At 40.3% G+C, this 26,908-nt stretch overlaps 1 protein-coding gene and 1 pseudogene across 2 annotated transcripts in view; both read left to right on the top strand.

Annotated features, from left to right (window-relative positions):
• Nucleotides 1–26,908, top strand: part of SYDE2 (synapse defective Rho GTPase homolog 2) — a 54,319-nt gene that overhangs the window by 13,282 nt on the left and 14,129 nt on the right. The window contains exons 3-5 of one of the 2 annotated variants that reach the window (XM_072997892.2): nt 9,121–10,217; nt 12,376–12,502; nt 23,615–23,796. In XM_072997892.2, the coding sequence (XP_072853993.2) occupies nt 9,121–10,217; nt 12,376–12,502; nt 23,615–23,796 (1,406 nt within the window). The remainder of the gene's footprint in view (nt 1–9,120; nt 10,218–12,375; nt 12,503–23,614; nt 23,797–26,908) is intronic. The other variant, XR_012086475.2, reaches the window with a different exon arrangement.
• Nucleotides 3,684–3,812, top strand: LOC140707087 (U1 spliceosomal RNA; annotated as a pseudogene).

The following is a 26,908-nucleotide window of genomic DNA, read 5'->3' as shown; positions in this document are numbered from 1 at the left end:
CTGTGCAACATGTGGGAAAACCTATCCCAAGGCCTTGTATCGTCCTGTATGTTTTCTTTTTCTGCATTATTGTCTGTTTGAAAGTTGACACACAGCATGACAATGTCAGTTTGTTAGATCTAGGCATGTTGTTCATGGACTAGCAATTATGCTTCATCCACCACACACATATACACAAACACACACATGTATGCATTCTTTCCCCTGATCTGTCACTCTTAAAACAGTGGGAGGCAAATAAAACACTGGCTTCTCTTTATAGAGAAAGCAATTTTCTTTTCCAACACTGCATGTATATTTCCAAGCCAACGTGTCTCATCTTCCTGAAGAGCTACTGAAAAGCAACTCTCGAACTGTGAGACCAGAGAAGAACTGTATGAAATGTCATCTCGGCAGGTGTCAAACTGTTTAATAGTCTTTGAGCCACCGAGACACTTAAATTTTACATTTTTTTTCCTTAGTACAGGTCTCTCCTGTCTGCCATGCCATTAAAAAAAATTCCAAAATTAAACAACCTGCTTTTTTGTGACATAAACATAACCACCTCTTCCTAAAGGAAAACTTTTTTTAGACAATTGCAAGCTTTCTTAAAATAAGTGTGGCTCTTCATAGTATTGTGTTTTCCATCTTAAGTATAATATTTGCTGCTGAGGTTTTTTTGAGATACTGTTTATAGAATTATACCTACCATCCATAAGATTTCTCTTTAAAAATAGTGGTATTTTTAGTGTAGGAGGATATAAAAGGAATACTTGTTGTTTTCCTTCCTGAAATCTATATTTGTACTTAACGCTTGCTGCTTTTATCTTCATGTGTTCTCTTTTTATGTGAGAATTGTAGTGGCTTAGTTTCTAGGGGATGCTTGACATAGGAGAGGAAAATATATAGATTTCCGGCTTGTACTGGGGTGGGGCAAGTTTCTTGGCTTGCAAGACACATTGCCTTAGTGGAAACTTGTTGTTGACTGTGTGGTGGCAGAGAGCAGACCCAGAGTAGGTGGAAAACCCTCACTATAGGCAGAGGCTGTGATGAAATTTTGGAAGAAGTGCCTCCTTAGACCGAAGGTTACCCCTGAACCCCACAGTCTTTCATAGACATGCTCATATAGTGTTCATCAGGTGTTGTGAGGCAGTAATGGCTGGTGGGTTTGACTCCCCTCACTTAATGGGAAGGGTGAAGGAAGTCTTCAAGGGCAGTGGCTGCAGGTACCTGAAGATGATGGCTCCTCGTGGTAATGATGGTGATTAGGAAGCATCAGCTAGCCACATAGGAAGGTCTTTATCTTCTGGGTATCCTCTACTTCTGGCCTACAGATTTCTCTTTAAAATACAAAAAAATTGGTGGGCTGTTTGTTGACTATATCTCATTTAGGCTTGGCCAGATGACAGTGTTTAGTGCAAACCAATAAATGTATTGATCTGGTCTTGTAAGGAAAACCCTATTGAGGACTCTTGATATTGACTTCTAAGGATAATTTGTGCCACTCTCTGTTTGCTCCACCACCAACATTTGGTGACGTTGTGTACGTGCTGGTTTGTTTAGAGGTGGCTTGCTGAATTAAATGGATTTCTGTTCAGTAGATGAAATGGATGGGGGTGGTCAAACTTCATGGGAGCTGCAATGGATTAGGGACTGGTGTTGTTGTTTTTTTGACAGGCACCCTGTATAGAGAGCCTAAGAGGCAGAGGGATTACCAGTCCTCCAAATCCTTGCAGCTCTCATGGAACTTAATCATTCCCACCCACTTCCCCTGTCTTTGTCACAGGAATGAAATGACTGATTCACCCTTCACTTCCTACCTGTGTGTAATTGAAAGCTCCTGTGAGTACTTTAATTTCTTGGCTAAAGCCCCCTGAATTCTGGTTGAGGGAATTCCTGGCAAAGTCTAGGAGCTGAAGTCTAAAAAGCACAATGCAGGAATAATGTGTAGGATCGTGTGTACAGTCTTTTTAAAGGAAAGGTGGGATAGAAATGTAACCAAGTAATATTTACCCAACTGCAGAAGCCCTGCAGTTTTTAAAATCTATATGACACCCACTTATTTGTAAGAAACTACCATATTTTTTTTGCTCCATAAGACGCACCTGACCCTTAAGATGCACATAATTTTTAGAGAAGGAAAACAGGGAAAATATATTCTGAACCAAATAGTGTAATAAAATATTTAATAAACTATAACAGAATAACATTTGAACCATGTAAAGTGAACAGCAGTCAACAGTGGCATTAAGAACCATTACCACTGTCATTAACAAATAGAGAGACTTAAAACTTTGTGTACTCTAGTTTATATACCATAAATTTGTGTACCCTAAATTTAATTAAAGTACATATAGACCATTATCAGCCAGTGATAAGACCTATACCACTCTACCTATATTTTACATTTCCTTCCATCCACCTCCTCCCCATGCTTATAGAAATGTCTCAATGACAGATGAGATTGTTGTGCAACTCTGCCCAGTTACAGCTCAAGCCTATATTAAGTTAGAAATGGTTTGTCTTATTTGGCACTGCATTGAGAGGTCCCTTTTAGTTGTGTGGAGGATAAATAGTGGAATTAAACTATTTAACAGCTGGTTTTCCTTATTTATGTTAGGTTATGCAAAAGAACAGCAACACAAAGCTTAACCTGATCTCATTCACCAGCAGTAGCACATGCTCGGCATAAGACCAAATCCCCATTTTCTGACATAATCGAACATTTATAGCATACAAGGCACAACAGGTTAGGCCACACAAAGCCATGAACAATGTTCTTGATGAGCCAAAAAAATACAAACTATAGTAGCTGAAATCAGGAAGCAGGTACTGTAATCCAGTTAGAAGTCATGAGGCACAGTTAGTTTCCTTGCTGCAACACCCTTTGGAAATACATTCTCTATTAGATGTCCAGAACTAGTTGAAAAGTTTGCAGGTTGAATCCAAATTGAAAAATGCATTGAAAATTAATTAATGCATTTTTAGGGGGGGGGGAGGTCAGAAACTTAAAAAAACTTAAAAGAAGGTCACCTACCAGGTACTGTAGACTGAGCCTGGCTCTTTACAGTGCCTTGGTAGACCCCAGAACAGCCAAAAAAGAGTCCCAAACAGCTAAAAGCCAGTAGGCAGACGGCAGCCATTTTGTGCTCTTCTCCACTCTTGCTCCTTTCCCCTCCCCTCTCCCCACCTAACAGCTGATCGGTGCTGGTCTGAAGGGCTTCCCAGGCAGCTTTTAAAGCAAGTACTGGTATGCACGTTTCTACACAAGCAGGTTTCAACTCAAATGGAGCACCTTTTCACCCGTGCAGCACTAACCCCAAACAAACAGCTTTTAAACTAAATTTTACATTTTAAAACAATACCAGGCAGTCCCAGGTCTCTCTCCCAGCTCTCTAACTGCTTGGACTAGCAAGGAAGCAGACAAGCAGCCTCTTCACTAACTGAACGTTTGAATTTCCCCGCTTTCCCTGCCTTCCCCACATATTAGGTATGCTAATATCTGTGCACTGGAGGATTGTGGGGGAACATCCAGCCCCTGATGGGGGTCCTGTGGGGCACCCCAAAACACTGAGTAGCTCTCTTGGTCTCTTTTGGGACTGGGGCTGTGCAGCCCTGTTCTGATCAGAAGGTGCAGCTGGGAGGTCACCATGCCTTTGGGGGACAGGGCACAGAAAGGGGCAGGAGGTTCAGGGGCCATTCCAACTCATACCTGGCAGGGGAGATACCATGATCATCTAAGTGGTTTTCCCAGGGTGAGGCTCATCTATTGCACTTTGGATGTGCTGACCCCTGTGATTTCCCCAAATGTGGGGGACTGTGTTTGTGGTTTCCCCTGGTCTTTCTAGAATCACTTTTTCCCCTTTGGTCCTTGGGTGTTTTCACTGCCTGCTGCCATAGGCGTGTTGGCCTTGCTGGTTTTCCAGGTGGGCTCCAGGAAGCAGATCCTGGAAAGCCAGCAGTGCAGAATGGTGACGTCCAAACAGCAAGCAGTCTCTGGTGCCAGTTCAGAGGCCTCCCAGCATGGCAGTGTGAGGCTTCTGTGTGGTGGTGGTTGAACCCCTTTTTTACTGTATTCGTTCCATAAGACGCACATACTTTCTCCCCCACTATTGGGGGGGAAGTGCGTTTTATGGAGCGAAAAATACGGTACAGTGGTGCCTCGTATAGCGACGTTAATCCGTACAGCAAAAATTTCTGCTAAGCGATTTCGTCGCTATGCAGTTTTAAAAAGTCCATAGAAACGCATTAAAACCTGTTTAATGCGTTCCTATGGGCTTAAAACTCACCTTAAAGCGAAGATCCTCCATATGGAGGCTATTTTCGCTGCCTCTTAAGCGAGGAATCCGTCCCTACAACAGTGGGTGGCCATTTTTTTTACCCGGTGGCCATTTTGGAACCGCCGATCAGCTGTTAAAAATCATTGCTTTGTGATGATCGGTAAGCGAAACAGGGAACCGATCATCGCAAAGCAAAAAAAACCCATTTAAAACATCGCAATGCGATTGCAAAAACTTTATCGCTATGCAGTTTCGTTGCTAAATGGAGCGCCCGTTAAGCGAGGCACCACTGTATTTATAATCTTCCATATTTTAAAATAAACCCTCCATTGTAACCATTTTAGTCTGTTTCAGTAAAACAACACCTCTTAAGACTTAACCAATTTCAGTGTGAGCTTTCATAGAATAAAGGGCAATTCTTCAGACACGTGTTTGAAAGCTGATACTGAAATAAATATTTTAGTTTTCAAAATTTACAATACTTGTAGTTTTAGCTTATTTTTGTTTTTTTAGTAAAGTGATTTCATGTAGGAAAGCTGTCAAACATCTCAGTGCTAAACAATTTACAGTGAACAAAAATTGTACTTTTCTCTTTCTTACTTACTTGTCTGTTAGTCTCTGTATATTTAGAGGTTGATGCCAAGAAAGATCTTCATGGCAAAAATTTGATGATGGATGTGAACCCATTTTATACCCTTGGGAGATGGGCAGTTACAGCAGAAACACTGTGAGCTGGTCCATTGGTCCATTTAGCCCAGTATTGTTAACTTTAAAAGGCAGCAGCTCTTTAGGGTACAGGCAAGATTCTTTCCTAGCCCTACACAGAGATCTGTGGTCTTCCCTGGTGGTCCCCCATCCAAGTAATAACCAGACCTGTCCCTGCTTAGCTTCCAAAATCAGGTGATATTGGTGTGTTTGGGGCGGTGTAGATTTGACTTGTGCATTTAAGTGTCTGATGGTGCTTCCATCCATTCTAATGGGACTGTGTAGGAAATGTTCCAGTATCTTTTGTGTGTGTCTGTGTGGCTTCCACTTCCATTTCATATACTGTACAGTACTTACATATTTGGGACAGAGGTTGAAATAATTACTTGTTTTGGAAGAGTTACAATTCCCATGCTAGCTAGGGGATTCTGGGAATTGTGATACACAGCATAACTTTTCCAGGTTCTGGTTTAGATTAATACCACATTGTAGAAGCATTTTTTTTTATAAAAAAAGCACTATTTAAACAGTTTTTAGCTGAAAGCATTCATCAGATTTTTTAAAAAAGATGTCACTCAAAACATAATCATAGCATACTAATAACAAGAATAAGCTGAAACTGGGCTTAATTCTAGATTGCATCATTAACATAAACAGAACCTGACTGTTAATCATGTTATTATTGTATAAAGAGGGTATTGATACCAGTTCGTTTTCAGATTACCGTAATTGGATTCATGTAAAATGAGTGCTGTGGAGGCCAGTTTGCACATTTGTTATGTTGTATTTGCAGTACAGCACTCAACATTGCGTAGATATGGTAAACAAATATTCTGTATTGACTTAGAACCAGCATATATAACTGAACTTACACCTATGTTTATGTTGATGCTTTTTTTTAAGGTAGAGTTTTCACATATTATTTGTCCTTTTTCTGCCTGTAGACTCTTCACACATTCTGTTCTTAGTATAGTTTTACAATAATGTATGTAATGAAGTGCAAAGATGGGTGAAAGAAAAGTGAGGAAAGCACAGCTTACAAACAAAACAGCAATTCTCTGGGGGGTTGGGTAGATTTCCAAGCTCTCTAGACTATCAATAAAAGATCAAATAAATAAAGTATAAGCTATTAACATGAAACAAATTCCAAAAGCTTGTATTTTTGTGTGTGTTGTAAGAGAGTGATTATATCTGTTTTTAAAATAGCTTGAACATGCTTCTAGTTTAAGAAGAATGTCCCGGCATCTCAGTTTTAAACATGAAACTTCTCACAAATAACATATGGAAAAGCTTCCATGATTTAGTAACATGAACCTTTCAGTAGCTTCAGTGATTTAGCAACAAAAACCTTTTCCACTATCCACCCGTTTAGTTAATGGATGCACATGCAAAATCTGTGAAGATTCCGGTGTCCTTCCTGCATCATTTGCCGTTCTAACTTTTTTTGGGGGGGTGGGAGATAAATGCTGTCTACCGGAAGTGAGATGCAAAATGTCAAGAATCTTAGATTGACTTCTCTGCTGTAACGAAGCCAAGGAAAGTTTTTTAATATCTTGGCTCACTTTCCTAAGCCTTTGCCAGAGGCTTCTGACAGAAAAGGAAGATTAATGTAAGCAGGCTAAAGCATGGCACTCATTACTATAGAATGCTTCAGAGCAGCCCACCAGTGGGACTGTGCTGCGATTTGCAGTACAAGGGGAGCCTTTGTCTAGTTTTATCAAATACCACGTTTCTTATGAGCTGCTTGCCAGAAAAGCACAGCAGGCGTGCTAGAAATAGTCTATTCCATGTAAGGAAACAGCTCCAGCAGAAGCGTAGCAACTGGGAGAAACAAGAAAATTCATTGAGGCTTCTGGCAAAACAGACTTTGTGCAGCATTGTCTTCCTAAACTTTTTTTTCTGTTAAACAATGACTCCTTGTGAATTTGTATCTTGGAATAGAGTTGTTCAGCTACTAATTAATAAAAGGACAGATAAGTGGTTCCTGCAAAATGTTGATAAATGCAGACTTTCTGAGCTTTGGTTTCTAATTTGAAGTATGGCAAGAATATTATCTGGGGGGTGTTGGTGTTATAAAATCGTGCCAGCCTAGTTCTGTGCATAAGTGACACAATTGAGTTTTCTATCCAGAGTGTCGTAAAAATACATTATTGTTCCTAGTAGAGATATTTGACTTAAAAGCTATATAAAAAGGTATGTTGCTTAGATATTGATATTGTTTTTCTTTGGGCAGGAAGTGCTGTGACCACGAAGCCTCAAATAATTTGTGGAGAGAAGGAGATGGGATACTTCTGCAGTGTCAGTGCTTGTTATAGACTTAAGATAGTGGTAGGAAAATGATGGTATTGAAGTTCTATTTGGCCCCAGGAAGCCTCCTATGTATCCCTTCAATAACTCGTGTACTGTCGTATGGCTGCCTGCATGCAGCATGAGCTGAGCATGAGATACTCACTGTAAGGGAAGAGACAGATAACAGGAATGTCTGATTTTGTCTGTTCTAAAGAGCAGTAGGGTGTAGCAGTTATTGTATTAAGCTGGAGACATGGTACTGGGTGGCTTTGGGACTTTATCTTTTCTCGACATCATCTACTCCAGAGGGTGGTTTTGAGAATAAGGTAAGGAGGAGGATAGTCACATATTCCAGCTTGAGCCCATTGGTGGAAAAATGGGATATCAGGTAACAAATGAGAAACAAGGCAGTATGTTTGTTTATCTTGAGTGAATGTGATTTATGTTGAGTGAGTGTAAAGTATGTATTGGTAAAATGATTTTCTCAGTTTGGAAATATGCACTCTTCTGAACTGCAAGGAACTGTTGAGCTGAGACAGTTATGAGAGAAAGTTTAGTTTTCACTTCATGCACTTTCTGTTTCTTGCTCCGGTGAGCCGCCAGGCCAAAAGATTCCCTAAAATGAGATGGCATTACTTCCCAATAAGAGTGACTCTCCTGTGTCCTGCTTTTTTGTAAAGTGGCAATTAAAGGTATTTTTTTTCTAGATACTTCTTTTGTATTGAAAAGAAGAAAATATATGGTGGTAACTGCTGCTAAAGAGAAATAATCACAAAAATATTAGTAATAAAAGCCTAGAATATCTCCTGAATTGTGGTGGAATTGCAAAACCTATTTCTGGTATAGCTTTGTTACATTTAATGGTATTTATTTTTTAAACTTCATCATCCCCCCCAAAAAAATATGGTGTAGCTTTTTGAACTCGTATACAGAACCTAAAAGAATAAATTTGGCTTTACTGCCTTAATTCAAATATTACACTGAACCATTATTTTAGTAAACATGGTTTAGAATCCAAGCTGTGGTCTGAGCTTTTCAGCGCATAGACCCACAGGATATAAATATATGTATTTACAAAATCAGGGATAGCTGGCCAACTGTAAGGGCACAAAAAGTGTGCAGAGGTAAACATTATTCTTTTGTCAGGCAGAATGTTAAAATTAGCCACCCCCAACCCCCTACCCGACAGCTATTGGAAAGGCTGTTCTTATGTTCTTGCAGTTTTCATGCTTGTGTTTGGTTAGTTAGTTTAATTCAAATATTCTGCAGAACCATGGTTAGCTCAAACGTATTCCATGGTCAGTTATTTTCATTTGCTGATTAAACTTAAGAAGAAACGGAAAGAAGCCAGTTACAGTACTGTGAAAAATCATTCTGGGTCTCTTTTGAAGCACTAGGTAAGGGGCCACCCTTTTAAAATCGCATTTAAAAGATATGGGTGCGAAAGCAAAATGGATTTCTTATAATTTTCCTTTCATTTGCAGAAAAGAGTGTAGATAGGGTGTGGAATTCTGTATTCAGAAGATTTGATCAGACAGAGGAGTTCCATTCGATGGCTTGTAGAGAAAATGAGCAGTGCCTGCGTGGCAGGAACGGGTTCATTGTTCCTTAGTTGTATCTGCAGCCTTTGTCTCTTGTGCAGTTTCTTAAAGAAACACTAAGTCCGGTTCCATCTAGGTGTTCTCCTTTTCACTGGCTTGTTCTGCTCAATACTATACACAGGAAGGAGTGTTGGTAGGTAGATGCAGCTGAATAGCATATGTACTTTTCTAATTGTGTAAGTTGGTTGGTTCCTTCCTTCAAAGTATGCTTTTATTCATTTTGAATGGAGTGCCTAAAATATGGTCCTTTCTTCTTTTCTTCAAAGGGCCTGGAATCGTATCTGTGAGCAAGGCTGACACAGGAAACACAGACGGCTCACCTCCAAGTCCTAACCCTTTGAAAAAAGGTGGTCCAATAAACTGGTCTTTCCCTGATAAAATAAAATCCCCAAGAACTGTGAGGAAACTTTCCATGAAAATGAAAAAATTGCCAGAGCTCAGTAGGAAGTTGAGTGTCAAAGGAAATTCAAGCCATAGCAACTCAGACGGTGCTTCATTGCTTAAAACTAATTGCCAGGATATTGGCCATGCCTCATTACCCTCTTCTGGGAGCATCACGGCAGCTGCTAGCAGGAATGTTATAAGCCGGTATCATCTTGATAGCAGTGTGTCCTCTCAACAGAGCTACAAAAAGAAAAGCAGCGTAAGTTCCAAATCCTCCAGCAAAGGGGGCTACCTCAGTGATGGAGATTCTCCTGAGCTTATAACAAAATCAGGGAAACATGCCACTGAAAGTGGGACTGGGAAAGGAAAGGAGGTATTCCCAAGCCACAGTGGTAACAAGACAGAAATAGATATTGATGCTTTCCGCCACTACAGTTTTTCTGACCAACCCAAATGCTCCCAGTACATATCTGGACTCATGAGCATTCACTTCTATGGTGCAGAGGATCTGAAACCACCACGGATGGACTCAAAAGATGTCTTCTGTGCAATTCAGGTAGATTCAGTCAATAAAGCGAGGACTGCCTTGCTGACGTGCAGAACATCTTTCCTGGACATGGATCATACTTTCAACATAGAAATAGAAAATGCCCAGCATTTAAAATTGGTGGTTTTCAGCTGGGAGCCCATGCCAAGGAAAAACCGGGTTTGTTGCCATGGTACGGTGGTGCTTCCTGCTCTTTTTCGAGTGACAAAGACTCATCAGTTGGCAGTCAAGCTGGAGCCCAGAGGTCTCATTTATGTCAAGCTGACCCTTCTGGAACAGTGGGAGAACTCTTTCAAAGGACTCGATGGAGAGCGAGAACCAGTAATGTTTGGCATAGAAGCTCGGAAGGTAGTTGAGATGGAAAACGTAGGCTTGATGGTTCCCCTCTTGATGAAGAAGTGCATCATGGAGATTGAGAAAAGAGGCTGCCAGGTAAATTTTCTATGTTATTGCACTACTGATATTTTGAGAAGTATTATATATTTATGGTACAAAATATATAATTGTCATCTTTGCTGGGTACACTCTACTCTCCTTCATTTACTTATTTTGAGTAGTTACTTGTCTCATAGTAACGCAAAGCTAACATCTCCTGCATTATTTCCATATCTCAAAGTATGACGGAGTTTTATAGTGCAAGGTACAGAAGGATGAAGGAAGTTATCAACTTCAAGGAAGGTCAACAGATTGTTTACTAAATTTCTCTTGGTTTCTGAGACATGCATATGGCTGAAAAATAATTTCTTTTGTAGCCCACCTAGATAAGGTGCAGGCAGAAAATACTGAGATCTGTAATTAGATACCTGGTAATTAGAAATAGCAGGTTTCCTCAGGTTATTCTGATTCTTAGTAGGAGAGGAGGAGGAAGAAAAAAATCCACTTTGCAATAGTGACCCTTTTTTTTTTGCTTATCTCTCAGGCTTAGTGCCTTTCATCTGTAAAACAGGAGTAGTGCCTTGTAACCAGGTCCTTGTTCGGCACTGTCAGTGTTTAGTGTTGTGTAAGAATTTGTGGTCTCTGCTAATGTATGTACAGATTTATATATCTATGCCTGTGTAAGTTCCATTAGTAGCTGATTGACTCTGCCCCCTGCCACCATTTTGTGTCTGGCTTCAGTTAATAAAATGTTCTCATAAAAGACATAATACATTTTACAAGCCTGAAGTGCAGCCCAGCTGAATGCAACTAGCTTACAAAGATCTCTGTGCAGAAGATGGGATTGTAGAAAACAGTTGGGATGAATAGACTGCTTGCAGGGCAAGTATGTATGTCTTGTTGCTTTTGCATGGACTAAAGAATTGCACTCATCACCTAAGCTCAAATATGTAAGTGCTGCCATGATCCAGTCAAAACTGGATTGTTAAATTTCATCCTTTTAGGCAATGTATGTACAGTATATACTCATTTGATTTTTACTCCATTTTAAAAGCTCAGGCTAAGTAACAGTTTTGAATAACCGTGTCTATTAGAATAATTAAACATTAAAGGATTACCTATGGAATCTCTATTACCACAAAAGTTAACAAATTTCCTTGCTGCTGCAAAATGGTTGTTTGCTCTAAGAGGATTCCTCAGCTGGAGGATAGTCATGGCTTTGCAGTCCTAAGATTGTTGCAGAGATGGCCAATTGAAGATTTCAGTTTTAAGGATAAAATATTCCAAGTAGCAGAGCCTATGTCATTAAGGACCAAACAAGATATGAGGGCCTTCATAACAATAATAAGTAAATGAATTGATGTCTGTAGTGTCATTCGCCCCCCCCTCCAAATAAGCTTCAGTCAGGACTGGGGGGGCCAGTCTGGACCAAGATCTGCTGGTTTAGGGAACTTTAGCTCAGGAGGATTTTGCTTAGGCAGTTTTAGGCCCCCAGTCCTGACTGAGGTACATACGGTGGTTGCGAAAGAGGAAAAGGTTCTGCAGAATGTCTACACCATTATTTGTTGCTTTTCCTTAAAAAATAATCTCAAAGTGACTATATATTCCTTGCATTTCTACTTGTGAAAGAAATTGCTTCCTGAAAAGCCCATAGAGATAAATCATATTATACAGTACTACATTTCTGTTCTGTGTTCTAGAATCTGGTGAGTTCAGTTTTAAAAACAGATTTGGTCTGTGATCAGTCTTAAGTATTTGTTCCATGTACTTAATTTATTAAACTTTTGTGGGTTCACACTTAAAGGATCCCAGATTTTCTGCACAGTTTGGATGCAAATAGCTGGGAGGTGGGGTGTTATGTAATGGCTGTGCCTATTTATAGGAGGAAATAATTACATCTGTAGAAACAAACAGACGTTCTGTATAATAACTCCGCATTTCAGCAACATTTAATCACCTTATTTTAATTTATTTTCTTTAGTATACTTCATACAACTTTGAGAAACACATGCTCTTTTATTGATGAAAGATGTTATTTTTTGTTAATGATGTTGGTGTTTTATATTCCATCTTTTCCTGGGATGTTGTGTGCAATGTCTTCGAACTCCTGTCGGGCACATTTGAAATTTTAATTGTTCTTCCTCTTTGTTTTACATTTGCATTTTTCCTATACCTGTAGTAGCAAGCATGGGTAAAGTAATGATTTTGCTCCTAGGTTGTAGGCCTGTACCGTCTGTGTGGCTCAGCAGCTGTCAAGAAAGAGCTCCGAGAGGCATTTGAGAAGGACAGCAAAGCAGTTACTCTCTGTGAAACCCAGTACCCAGATATAAATGTGATAACAGGTAATGAACTTGCTTTTTAAGGCCAAAATGAATTTAAGCTCAAAATGCCCAGAATGTTATTTTTATAATACCTGGGATGAGTAATACCTTTGTTAGCCAACTGAAATATCACAAGCAGGCAAGTTTTAGAGACCTGCATGGCTCTTCATCAGCCTGGGGAAGGCAGAACTTGCAGGGGAGAAACAGAAAAGTAAAAAAAAAATCATCCTGCCTATATGTTGAAATTTCAGGGTCTCTAGGCTCTGCAAACAGAAATAATAAATTTTAGGTGTGTTGGTAGTATCAGGTTTCACCTTCAGGCAAGGGTGGGTGGATAGGTGCAAGTGGAGTTAGTTCAGTTTTTCGGTCTCTATAGACAAAGGAGTGTCAGCCTTGGTGACTGGCTGACTCCTGCTTTAGCAGAGTTTTGTTTGGTACTTCTCTGTTCCCCAACGCAAAGCGCTCTAATGCCTGGCCTGGTGAAGAGCCCAGCAAGTCTCAAAAGCTTGCTTGTTCATGATATTTAGTGGTCCAATAGAAGTACAGTGGTGCCTCGCACAACGAGTGCCTCACACAACGATGAATTCACACAACGATGCCTTTTTCTGTCAAATTTGCTGCCTCACACAGCGATGTTTCCTATGGGGGATTTTCACACAACGATCTCCCTTTTCGCTCCTGTAAAAGTGTCTTACAATGTTTGGACGCTGTTTTAAATGATTGCAATGGTTAGTCCACCTCCTGAAACCTGTGCAAACTGATTTTGGTGTTGTTCTGACACTTCGTTAATTTATGATGATTTTTTGAATTTTCTCCATAGGAAACCATTGGATGGTCTGTCTAATGGTTTCCAATGGAAAAAACAAAAAATCATCATAAATTAACGAAGTGTCAGAACAACACCAAAATCAGTTTGCATAGGTTTCAGGAGGTGGACTAACCATTGCAATCATTTAAAACAGCTTCCAAACATTGTAAGACACCTTTACAGGAGCGAAAAGGGAGATCGGGAAAGGGCTCTTTGATCTCCGTTTGCCTTTTAAAGTTCTTCCCGATCTCCCTTTTCGCTCCTGTAAAAGTGTCTTACAATGTTTGGAAGCTGTTTTAAATGATTGCAATGGTTAGTCCACCTCCTGAAACCTATGCAAACTGATTTTGGTGTTGTTCTGACACTTCGTTAATTTATGATGATTTTTTGTTTTTTCCATTGGAAACCATTAGACAGACCATCCAATGGTTTCCTATGGAGAAAATTCAAAAAATCATCATAAATTAACGAAGTGTCAGAACAACACCAAAATCAGTGTGCATAGGTTTCAGGAGGTGGACTAACCATTGCAATCATTTAAAACAGCGTCCAAACATTGTAAGACACTTTTACAGGAGCGAAAAAGGACTTCGCAAAGGCATTGAAATGTATTGAGTCGGCTTCAATACATTCCAATATAGGAAACATTGTTTCACTCAACGATGTTTCCTATGGGGATTTTCACTGAACGATGGCAATCCGTTCCAATTGGAACGGATTAACCGGCTTTCAATGCATTCCTATGTGAAATGGTGTTTCACAGAACGATGTTTCACACAACGTTGATTTTTTGGAACCAATTAACATCGTTGTGAGAGGCACCACTGTATTAACTTACCTCTGTTTCTAGATGTTGCATATGGATCATGTAACTGTTTCTTCCCCCCCCCCCCCCAGTTTGGAAAATACTATTTTTGATTTTGATGATAAAGATGGAATCTTAAGTATAAACAAATGCTGAAACTAATAACATAGGCAGGGGCTGCCTGCTAATGGCAATCCTATATCTATTATGATGTGAAGATTTCCTCCCCCCCCCTTTTTTTGTCCTTTAGGAAGCAATTATTAATTTCTTATGGTATCAATGGGGGGAAATAAAAAAAAACACAAGCACATAGCATTTCAATGCGTGATGCTTTTCTGGGGTTCTTGCCGTTCACAGTCATGTCATATCTTCTCACATTCCTAGCAGCTATGCAGATGTATGCATGAATACTACTCTGCAGCTTTCCATGTTGATCCATGGAAAAGGGGGTGCCATATAGTAAAACACCAGACAGTTAAGATAGAAATGGTCAGTCTTCTAGAATTTCAGATTACTCAGCTGTTCTCAAAGTTCAGGATCTCATTGCAAGAGATTTTGCTGCCTGAAGCAAAGGATAAAGTGGTACCCCTTTCTCCTCCTATGTACGGTTCATCCAGAGTGGCAGTTCAGTCTTGCTTCACAACTGACAATGGAAGCAGCAGCCAAGGTGCACATTCTGCATCAGAGGTGAACAACTGTGAAGTCCAGAAATAATGAGTGAGGAGATTGCCACTGCCGTCCCTAGAATCTGACCGCCAAGGCAGTTATGGAAGTTTGGGACTTTTGCTTCAAAAGTTACTTGATCCTTTTAGGGGAATGTTTTAGGGAGGAAAAGATCTTGATGTAGTGGAAACCTCAGGACAGTTCCTTGAGGATTGGTCATATTCATCGTTCAGACTGATGGTTGGAAGGAGAAAATGGGGTAGAGCATAGGAATGAAATGGAGAAGACTGGATTGTCCAGAATTCTGAGTTTTTCCTCTTCAAACTGCAATCTTCTGTTGCAAGGTCCCATTTCCATCATTCTCAACAGATGGAGTGGAATATCTTGCCTGGAGTTTCTTGCCTCATCTGGCAACATTTCATTCTGATTAAGTTTTTTGCTTGGTTGAATAAAAACTTCCCTAGGTTCTATTTGAAAGGAAAATTCTTTTTTTGCTCTCCTTTTTCACTGTGGATGACAAAAGATTCCAAGAATGGAATTTCCTGTGGCATGGGCCATTTCAAGCACACTATTTGAATTACAGTTGTTTTGAAAAGAGCATGTCTCCTGTAATCTTGCCTCTTCTAATTTGAGCTGCTGCAGCTGCTTTTATTTGTGTGCACAGACTTTGCTTTTATTACATACACAGTAGTAAGAGCATGAAAAGTGCCTTCCTGGATCCAACTAAGTGTCCATGCAGTCCAGCATCCTGTTTCTATAAGTGGGAAACTTATTGGCTGCGGAAAGATTAAGCCTCAGTAGGGCATGAGAGCTTAAGTAGGGCATGAAAGCAACAGGGCCTTCCCATTGCATCTTTTGCTGATGTCAGGTATTCATACCTGTGAATCAAAGCTTGTGAGATCTGCCTTCTTGAATCCCAATGTAACATACTTGCAACTAATTCCAACTAAATGACAAGATGATAGGGGACATCTTGATTGGCACATGATGAGGCATGTGACCAAGACATACCAATCACCATGTGAATTAGTCATAATTAGCTACAGTGAGTTGTGCAAATCTTACACAAACACCAGTACAATTCTGACTGGTGCATTTTAAAGTCATGTGTTTTAAAATTACTATTAGTTTAATCATAGTTTAAGATAACCTTTTGTTTGCTTTTTTTGTATATGTGTTTATCTTGTAAGCCACCTTGAGAACCAATTTTTGGTGAACAATTGGCAATTCCACTTGGTTATTTCGGCTAATAATTATTCATTTCCTTCATGAGTTTGTCTTCTTTTGTTAAGCTGTCTAGGCTAGTGGCTCTAATGTCATCTATATACAGTACTGTATTACATTAGAATATGACTCAGTAGTTTGATGTGGGTAAAAATATCAGGTAGTTTCTGTTGTGTACATTGTAATAGTTATCTTCTTAATTTAAAAGTGTCTTTCCAAAAAACAGAAGAATTACCCTGCAGATTATACAAATCACAGTCAATATGGATGAATGGGCACTGTTAGACTCTGTAGTATATTGTCTATACTAGCATCACATGCAAGCATTAGAAACATATGGAGTACACCGTTCAGCATTCTGAGAATCTTAAGTTGAAGGTTTAAACAGATGAACTCGTTATTGTTAGCAATTAAACAGAACCTGCTGAAAGCTCAGAAACTTGTAGGGAAGGAGAGCAGGAAAATACAGATGAGTGTAATTCAGTGATAAGAGTACATACTTTGCATGCAAAGAGTCCCAGGTTCAGTTTCTGGCATCTGATCACCCATAAACCATGTACATGCCTAGCTGGCTGCCTTGTAAATGTAATTGTTTGTTTAAAAATAGGAAGTTGTAATATGTCCTGGAAATAGCCATAGCAGTGTAGGTGCTGGTGCAAGTCTGGGATACCACTGCCCTGTGTGCTGCTCTTTAGCTGATCATTTGTGAAGGGTCATGCACCTCCACCTCCAAAATCCAGCACTAACTTAGGAGCTACTAGGGAGACCACCAGTTTTGATAGCATACAGTATCCTGGATGTCAGTCGAGCTTGAACTTGATTGGTTGCAGTACAGTGGTGCCCCGCTTGACGATTACCCCGCTTCACGACAAAAATTGCTTCACGATGAGGTTTTTGCAATCACTATTGCGATCGCAAAACGATGATTGAATGGGGAAAATCCACTTTACGACGATCGGTTTCCTGCTTCGGGAACCGATTCTTCGCATCATGACAATCAAAAACATCTGATCGTCGGGTTTCAAAATGGCCGCCCACTGTTTTCCGGACCTATTTCCGGAAAACAGCGAACAAAAATGGCTTCCCCTATGGAGGATCTTCGCTGGGCGGTGAGGTATTTCGCCCATTGGAATGCACTGAACCAGTTTTCAATGCATTTCAATGGTTTTTTTAAAATTTCACTTGACGACGATATCGCTTAACAGCGATTTTAACGGAATGGATTATCATCATCAAGCGGGGCGCCACTGTACTTGAGATAAAAGCTGAACTTATTTGTTGCAGTAAATGGGAGTACAATAGGACCCCAATATCCATAAGATCTATATCTGCGGTTTTAGTTATCTGCGGTTTATCTCAGCTGTACCTACAACATAAAAGTGGGTGGGCTTTGAGACCTTTGTCCTGGCTTCTTATATGTTGCATATAGGATTCCCTACTATCCATGATTTCAGGCATTTGTGGTAGACCATGGAATAGATCCCTTGTGGGTCCTAGTGTATTAGCAATTTTGTGTATGTTGTATTGGAAGCTGGTTGTGAAGATCAGAATCTTGTTCTCAGAATAAATTGTACTGATGATTTGGCATCTGGCAATCTAGTTTTTAAGGGACTGGGATTTTTAGTTTGTGAGAAGAAGTATGATAATGCAGTTTCAGTCCCCTTCCTGCGAGCAGGACATGCAGTCAGACTTTGTCTCAATGTGAGAATGGAAGCTGCGTATGAAAGAGCCTGGCAATTTGTGTGCTAGTTCCCATGCCATCCTGTAGCTTCAGAGTTCTGGAAAAATAAAAAGCTTAAGGTTGCCTCTTTGTGCTGCTTTGTGAAGGCCCTCTCCCCCCCCCCCCCCCACAACCATCTAGCAATCTCTCCTTCGCATCTGTTTCGAGGGAGGTGCTGGCAGGAGTTTTGCCAGAACAGGAGATCTGAATAGTCAGATGTTACAGATCCCCGTGACAAAGAAAAGGGGGATGAAGACATTGGCCATCAAAATGCATTTCTTGTGCTGAGAACCAGAAACCTGCTCTTCAGTGTAAGCAAGGTCATATGCTTTGGTTCATTTCTCACCAGTAAATGAAAAGCACCTGTTGTGACTCTTTTGGTGTGTGTGTGGGTGTGTGGGTGGGTGTGTGGGTGTGTGGGTGTGCGTGCGCGTGCGTGTGTTCGTGCGTGCGCGCGCACAGACACATGCCATGTCAACATGGCTAGGAACTTGGAAAATAAAAGGCTTTAGACAACACTTTCAATGCAAAGTACGAGATATGCTTCAAACAGGCTGCCTATGGTGACTGATGATTGTGGAGAGTGGGGAAGAAAACCTCTCTAGTTGTTGGAGTGAAATGACTGTTACAGATAGGGACAGTTTTGGCTCTTTACGTTTCTAACATTCGGAGTTGATGCTTACATTAAAAATGCTAATAACACATGTTTCTTGTTAAAAATATTTTGCTGAATCTTTAGTGTAAATCTTAACCTTTAGATGGCTGCTTTTGTTTAGTGCTACAGTATTTTCCTTATTATTGATTAAAATATGTGGAATCCACTCTCCCCCCCCCGCCCAAACTCCCTAATTGGTCAAGGAATGCACATTTAATTATTAAACCTTGGCTGAGAAATGCTCCTTTGGCTGGCACTGGCTTACACGCAGTTAAATGCCCATGTGATTCAGAGTAATGCACCCTGACGGATTTAAAAGCTGGCTGGCTTCTGATATTGCTGCATCATGTCTGCTTCCAGCCATGTGAACTTTCTTCTTGGAGTAAAGCATGTCATACAGTTAGCAGTTCAGCGGGTCAGAAAAATGAGAAATTAATGAGGTGGATTGGGGGAGGTGTGTGTTTTTTTGCTTGCTGCCTAAATTAGTTCTGTGCAGACGATGATTGTATCAAGAAAAATGCAGCAGTCAGGAGAGGCCAGTCCATAAAAATAACTGCCATCTCTTGACTGAGCTCAGTTAGTAAAAAGATTTGGGGGTGGCAGGCAGGTCAGAGGGCTCATGGGTTATTTTGTTCAGGAATTAAGCAAGTGAAAGTGTTTTGAGAAGGAAATGCCAGGTGACTCTGTTACATAGCTCCCCACTAAAGCTATTAATAGACATTCCAAAGGGTGCTGCTGTATTGAATCCTTTAAAAATATACGGCAGATGCCTTTCCTCTCACTTGTGTATTTGGTGCCAGAAGTGTTTGGAGAAGATATTTTTATTAGGTTTACTAGCAAGACCGGGGGGGGGGCACTCTGTTTTTACCTTTATTCATTACATTCCCAGACTTTTATTCATTACATTCCCAAACAGGGGTTACAAGAAACAGTTTCTGTCTATTCAGCATCGTATTTGAATTACCTTGACTTGAAATAATTAAGCGAAGTCTAGCCTTCTTGACTTGTGCGTAACCAGCAGACTCCCTGTACTTTCCAGTTTTGGCTATCAGATTAAGTGCTGGATGAATTTCCTGTGTCCCATAGTAGCTGTGGACCTCATAAGAAGGGTTTCCTGTCATTTTATGATTATACAATTAGTTGGTACATTTTGACTGGTACCAATTTTCCTTGACATGGAAATCATGTGGTCTTAAGGCCTTTTTGAATCCTCTCCCCCCCCCCCCCATCCCTTCAGAGAAGAATGGAGATAGAATCCTTGCTTTACTCTTAAGGATTTTGCTCTTAACAACAGCTTCAATTAACACAGTTCACATTACAGTTGGGTCATAGGGCAGGATTTGTGGTAGGCACACTGAGGCTTGCAACAAGTCTTGCTTTGTTAAAGAACACTCAGCAGTGGTATTTCTGTCATGGTTCGGGGATTAACAGGGCCTTTATTTAGCAGATACTTAAATTGGTATCTCGGCTTCCTACTTTCAGCTCTCTTTGTTTTCATTCTGTATTAAATGGTGCTATTTATTAAAGCGCAGGTTGTGCTTACCCAGTTGTATAAACAATGAGAAAGGTGTCATTGTTGGTTTTCATTTTCATTTTTAAATTAGCTGAAATTTTTAGAAGTTTATAATATTTGTTTTTTGCATTTCAGTGCCTATATATCAGTTTTCAGCTGATCCATTTATCTTTCCTTTAGAAACATCCCTAACCCCCCCTCTCTCTATATATATACACATACCACACACACACCACACACACACACACACACACACAACCTATATATATATATAATCCTATACAGTGGTGCCTCGCATAACGTTTTTAATTGGTTCCAAAAAAAAAACCTTATGCGAAAAAAACTTTATGCGAAACACCATTTCCCATAGAGATGCATTGGAAACCAGTTAATCTGTTCCAATAGGCACGGATTGCCGTCCTTAAGCGAAAAAACCCATAGGAAACATCGTTAAATGATACAATGTATCCTCCATTGGAATGTATTGTAGCTGACTCAATATGTTTCAATGGCTTTGCGAAGTCAATTTTTGCAAAATTAAGTGTGTCATAAAAGGGTCAAAAATGGTTTTAAATGCTTGGATTAGCTTCTGCACCCTCTAAAAAGGATGCAAAAGTTAATTTGGCTTTGATCTGACTTTTCGTTAATTAATGGTGAATTTTTTTCCCCCAACTTTTGACAGCTGTCAAAATCTGACAGCTCCATTATTTCCTATGGGGGAAGAAAAAATTCACAAAAAATTAATGAAGACTCAGCAACTGTTCTAAATTCTTGGGTTCGTTAGAGGACCCCCTAAGTTGTGTGCAAACCTGATATGGCTTTGATCTGAACTTTCGTTAATTTTTTGTAAATTGTTTTCTCCCCCATAGGAAAGCATGGAGCTGTCAGATTTTGACAGGTCCATTGGTTCCTATGGGCCAAAAAACAAAAATTCACAAAAAATTAACGAAACGTCAGATCAAAGCCAAATCAGGTTTGCACATGACTTAAGGGGTCCTCTAACGAATCCAAGCATTTAGAACCGTTTTGGACCCTTCTAAGACACTTTTTAAATTGAAAACAAAAAAAACGTTAAGCGAAGCAGGGGACCTAAAACCAAAAACGTTAAGCGAAGCATGGTCCCAAAAACGCTATGCGAAAATCGCCCATAGGGAAAAACGTTATACGAAGCACAATCTGCCTCTGAAAAAATAAACGTTAAGCGAAAAAAACGTTAAACGAAGCAAACGTTAAGCGAGGCACCACTTATATAAACTACATACCATCAGCAAAACATCAGCAATCTTTCCTTTAGAAACATCCCTAACTCTCTCTCTCTCTCTACATATATATATATGCACACACGCACACACAAAACCTCTCTTTATATAACCTTATATATATAAACTACACACCACCAGCAAAACATCACCAATTCTGCAACTGAACAGTTTTCAGCTGCTCCATTTTTCTTTCCTTTAGAAACATCCCCAACCCTGTATATATCCATAGGGTTAGGGATGTTTCTAAAGGAAAGAAAAATGGAGCAGCTGAAAACTGTTCAGTTGTGGAATTGGTGATGTTTTGCTGGTGGTGTGTAGTTTTTTTAAAAAAAATCCTTGATATAAGATGGTGCTTGACATAAATTTCTGAAAGTAAATATGAAGCTGTTGTGAAACATTGGACTGAAATGTTTTTCTGTGAAATAATATTGCAAGGCCTATGAAATGGCACCTTAAGTGGTGAATACTGTTACAGTTCTTCCATCTTTGTGGAATTTGGTTTTGTGTGAGTCCTTAAGGTGGTTTAATTAATATTTCACAAATATTTTTATTTATTTGAAAAGTGATTCTGTGGGAGAAATAACCAGAGAAAACAAAAATACATTGTACATTCTTCTAGCAGATGAAGTTTAATTCTTGTCTATACACGTGACAAAACAAGGTGTTAGAATAGACAGATTGTGTTCAGATCACAGACAAACCACATTTTAAATGCTTTCCTACCTCACTAACCCTCCCAAACTAGTAGAGCAGGCAAAGGGGTAGCAAAATCTTTTTCCCTGATTCCTTCCTTCCTTCCTTCCTTCCTTCCTTCCTTCCTTCCTTCCTTCCTTCCTTCCTTCCTTCCTTCCTTCCTTCCTTCCTTCCTTCCTTCCTTCCTTCCTTCCTTCCTTACTTACTTACTTACTTACTTACTTACTTACTTACTTACTTACTTACTTACTAATATAGGCAGATTTTTCTTTTTCAATAGGTCAGTCAAAAAGGGTGTTGTCTTTCCCTACTACCTCATTCTACTTGCCGATACAGATCAGTCACAATGTATGCTTATTTAACTTACATACCATCATTTTACTTTAGCTGAAGTGGCTCTAATGTTCAGTCTGAGGACAATAAGGAACACCAGCTACTTCCAGTTGTTATTTATTTTTAAAGAAAATAATATTTCATATGAGTAGATGATTTTTTGGGTTTGGCAGTTCCATGGCATTGCATAATGTCAACATGCCAAAGATATATGATAGTTTTCAAGAGCTGTTTAATGGTATGATAAATGGCATTCTTGACACAAGAAAGTTGTATTCTTCAAAAGCATTGATCAGCCATTCCCAGCCTTAGTTTCACAGATGTTCTTGTACTGCTCCCCCATTATCCCCAGTCCGCTTGAATGATATGAGTTGTTGTACACACATCTGGGAATCCAAGGCTAGAGAAGGCTAGATTACGGTAGGGGAAAGGAATCTATATAAAAGAAGAGAGTATGGCACTTCCACCCTACATGTCCAGATTCTAGAATGCTTCAATGTAGCAAACTGAATGGAATTAATATACTTTATAAGATTCAATAGAGGGACGTGCTAAACCGCAGAAGCCTGTGCTGCAGAGTCAGAGGACCAAGCAGTCGTAAGATCGAATCCACGCGACGGAGTGAGCGCCCACCGCTTGTCCCAGCTCCCACCAACCTAGCTGTTCGAAAGCATGCAAATGCGAGTAGATAAATAGGGACCACCTTGGTGGGAAGGTAACAGCGTTCCGTGTCTAAGTCTCACTGGCCATGTGACCACGGAAGATTGTCTTCGGACAAAATGCTGGCTCTATGGCTTGGAAACGGGGATGAGCACTGCCCCCTAGAGTTGAACACGACTGGACAAAAATTGTCAAGGGGAACCTTTACCTTTACCTTTATAAGATTCAGTAGAATATATGTGACAGAATAATTTGAGTCATTGAAAGCAACAACACTGCAGTGTTTATCCATGGTTATAACTAGTACAGTGGGCTGTTGTTTAAATGTCCTGATTGATAAATTTAACAGCTTAAGATGGAAAATGCCCTTGTGCTGGGATGACTGCCTTCCATTAATTAACTGTGAGATACTGTTTTCATGTTGGCTGTCTGTCAGTAAGCACACAATGAATATAAAGTTTAAGGAGAAAAGAGTGAAATCAGAATTTAGGAGTGCTATCTGATTTGAGAATAAGGAATTTTTTTCCAGAGATGACTGACTATCATGTATTTCATTTCATTATTCATTTAATTTATTTCTGTCTCATCTGGGACCCTGTACAACAAACATGTGATAAGGATTCATCTGTCGTATATGTTTGCTCATGCATTCTATTTGAAATCTGATGGTGTTCATGAGAGCAAACAAGCTGCTAACCCATATGCCTTGTGCACACATTCCCAGCTGTACACAGAGATGCCTGCTTGTATATGACTTCATGGTAAATTCATTGCACCTTGTTTGCATCTCTATGAAGGTGTCCTCAAGGATTATTTAAGAGAGTTGCCTTCTCCCTTAATAACCAAACAACTGTATGAAGCTGTATTGGATGCCATGGCTAAAAAGCCCTTGAAAATGACAGCAAATGGATGCGAGAATGACCCTAGTGATTCTGAGCATACCGTAGCTCTCCTGGACTGCCTACCAGAAGTTGAGAAGGTAAGTATTATTAGCCTATTGCAGGTGGCTTATAAATTGTCAACTCGGTTTCCTAGAGTTCCTCCTTTGGCCTTCACAGGTGAAAAAATGGCTTATGATTGTGCCCTGACCCGAGTCAAGTGAGCCCAATTCATGAGATCTTGGTCTTTGTGAATGTTAGAATGGCATGACTGGACCCCTACCTAAGTCAGTCTAGGGTACTCATCTATAATCATGGAACCATCCAGGGTTTGCTTTTTCATCTCTGTACAGAACTGCCTTTTCCCATACCAGCTGAACTGGGCTTTTACACCAGTGGGAAAGTTCCTGGTTTCAATCCCTGCACCTCACAGGTACATTTGGTGAGAATGGGAGAGAAGGCCTTTTTTGGTGGCTGCTACCAGGCTGTGGAGCCTCCTGTCAAGGGAAATTAAGCTGTCCCCCTTTCCTATCATCCTTTTCATCAGCAGGCAAACCTCTTTATTTGGATGACTGACTGGCTATTGAGGAAGGAATAGGTTCTGTACCTTTTTTAAAAGTGTTATTTAAATGTGACAGCATGCTTAATGATTCAATCATATTTTAGTGCAATAACTTTTGTTTCTTTTATCTGTACCTGTTTTAATCTGTTTTTACCTGTGCTTGTTCTATTCTTGTTGTGAGATACCTTGAATGCAGGTATTACGAGAAAAGCAGGTAGAGGTCCATTCAGCCAATCAGTCTGTCTTATGAGTTTCCCTGCGGCTAAACTGGCTTGAGAGTTCAGTGAGCTGTGTACCTGGCTGCAGAGTCAGAGGTCAGGAGTTCGAGCCCCCATGTGCTTCCCTGTGTGACCTTGAATAAGTTGTATAATCTCAGGACTCCCCCAGAAGAAAGGAAGAGTAAATGACTTCTGAGTGTTTTATACCTCAGAAAACCCTGTTTCTCCTTTAAAAGGACCTAAAGTGGTTATATAATTAAAAGACAATATGAAAGCTAACAATAGTGAATATACAAATACTAAAAAGGATCTATTTAAAATCTTAAAAGATGACGCTGTTAAGGTGCTACACTCAATATGCCAGCAACTTTGGAAAACTCAGCAGTGACCAGAGGACTGCCAAAGATCAGTGTACATCCCTATCCCAAAGAAGGGCAGTGCCAAAGAATGCTCCAACTACCGTACAATTGCACTCATTTCACACGCTAGCAAGGTTATGCTCAAAATCCTGCAAGGTAGGCTTCAGCAGTATGTGGACCGAGAACTCCCAGAAGTACAAGCTGGATTCCGAAGAGGCAGAAGAACTAGAGACCAAATTGCGAACTTGCGCTGGATTATGGAGAAAGCCAGAGAGTTCCAGAAAAATATCTACTTCTGCTTCATTGACTATGCAAAAGCCTTTGACTGTGTGGACCACAGCAAACTATGGCAAGTTCTTAAAGAAATGAGAGTGCCTGACCACCTTATCTATCTCTTGAGAAACCTATATGTGGGACAGGAAGCAACAGTTAGAACTGGACATGGAACAACTGATTGGTTCAAAATTGGGAAAAGAGTACAACAAGGCTGTACATTGTCCCCTGGATTATCTAATTTATATGCAGATTACATCATGCGAAAGGCTGGACAGGAGGAATCCCAAGCCAGAATTAAGGTTGCTGGAAAAAATAACAACCTCCGATATGCAGATGGTACCACTCTGATGGCAGAAAGAGAGGAGGAATTAAAGAACCTCTTAATGAGGGTGAAAGAGGAGAGTGCAAAAAAACGGTCTGAAGCTCAACATCAAAAAAACTTAGATCCCATTGTGACAAACCTACTGGAGGATGCCACAGTTTCACTAAGCTGCCACCAACCATTCCCTATAAGAAGTCACACAGACCAGGGATGGATTTTTAACAAATAAAGGAATAAGGTTTATTTACACAACACACAGGGAAAATAAAATGATCAGGTGAATAAGATACAGTAACGTGGCTTAGTCTCAATCATACATACACACAGTTTGGTTCACACAGAACACTTAACTTGAAGCACAGACCCTGAACCTATCAGTTCTGGCTAACCATACAGACACCTGAACCTATCAGGTTGGTACTGACTGACACACAGTAGTACCCTGTCTGACACACAGACTCCCACTCAAGCTTCTTCTCTCAGCTCTCCTCCAGCTTCTCCTAGCTTCTCACACACGCTCCACATATATATACAGTACAGCCCCTCCTCCTGATGTCCCGCCTTCCACTCCCCATAGGATGGAACTTTCCCTCCAAACCCATGACAGACAGGTAACATCAGTGCTGTATGTAACACCTCCCCTCTTTATAAGTTGTTTTGTAGGGGGAAAGCTAAGGTGCTTTTCACCAAAAAAACAACCTGGATAAAACACACAAAAACAGTTATACATACAATATCATACTTACTTATACTTACACTCTAAGTTAAACATTTACCATTAACAATACATCAAGTTACCTTTATTCATACAAACCAACATGTTTAATAAACAGACACATTTAACCTTTGGTCATCAAAATATATACAGAGTCCATGTTTCTTTCGCCGTCTTCATTCTTCAGGTCTTCTTGACAAGGCGTCAGCAACACAGTTCACTGACCCTCTGACCACCTTCACTTCAAAGTCATAGTCTTGCAGATTTAAAGCCCACCTCATAAGTTTACTATTGTGGGTTTTCATTGTCTTTAACCATTGCAGTGGTGAATGGTCAGTGCACAGAATAAAATGTCTTCCCCAGATGTAAGGCTTGGCCTTCTGGATCGCGTAGACTATGGCCAGGCACTCCTTCTCCACGGTTGCCAAATGTCTCTCACCTTTCTGGAGTTTCCTACTCAGGTAGGACACTGGATGCTGGTCACCATTCTCATCCTCCTGGCAAAGAACTGCTCCTACCCCGCTGTTAGACGCATCGGTGTAGATGATTAACTCCCGGTCGAAGTCTGGAGCATGCAGCACTGGATAATTGATGAGCACCTGGTTCAACCTCTGTAACGCCTCCTCACAGTCGCTGGTCCACGGGATGCGGTCATCAGCCTTCTTCCTCGTCAGATCGGTCAGCGGAGTCGCCATCTCGCTAAACCTCGGAATGAACTTTCTGTAGTAGCCCACCAACCCAAGAAATGATTTGACTTTTCT

This window comes from Pogona vitticeps, chromosome 4 (assembly GCF_051106095.1).
Source record: "Pogona vitticeps strain Pit_001003342236 chromosome 4, PviZW2.1, whole genome shotgun sequence".
NCBI classification, from domain to species: Eukaryota; Metazoa; Chordata; class Lepidosauria; order Squamata; family Agamidae; genus Pogona; species Pogona vitticeps.
The sequence above is the reverse complement of the archived record's forward strand: the minus strand, read 5'-3'. Positions and strand labels throughout refer to the sequence as shown.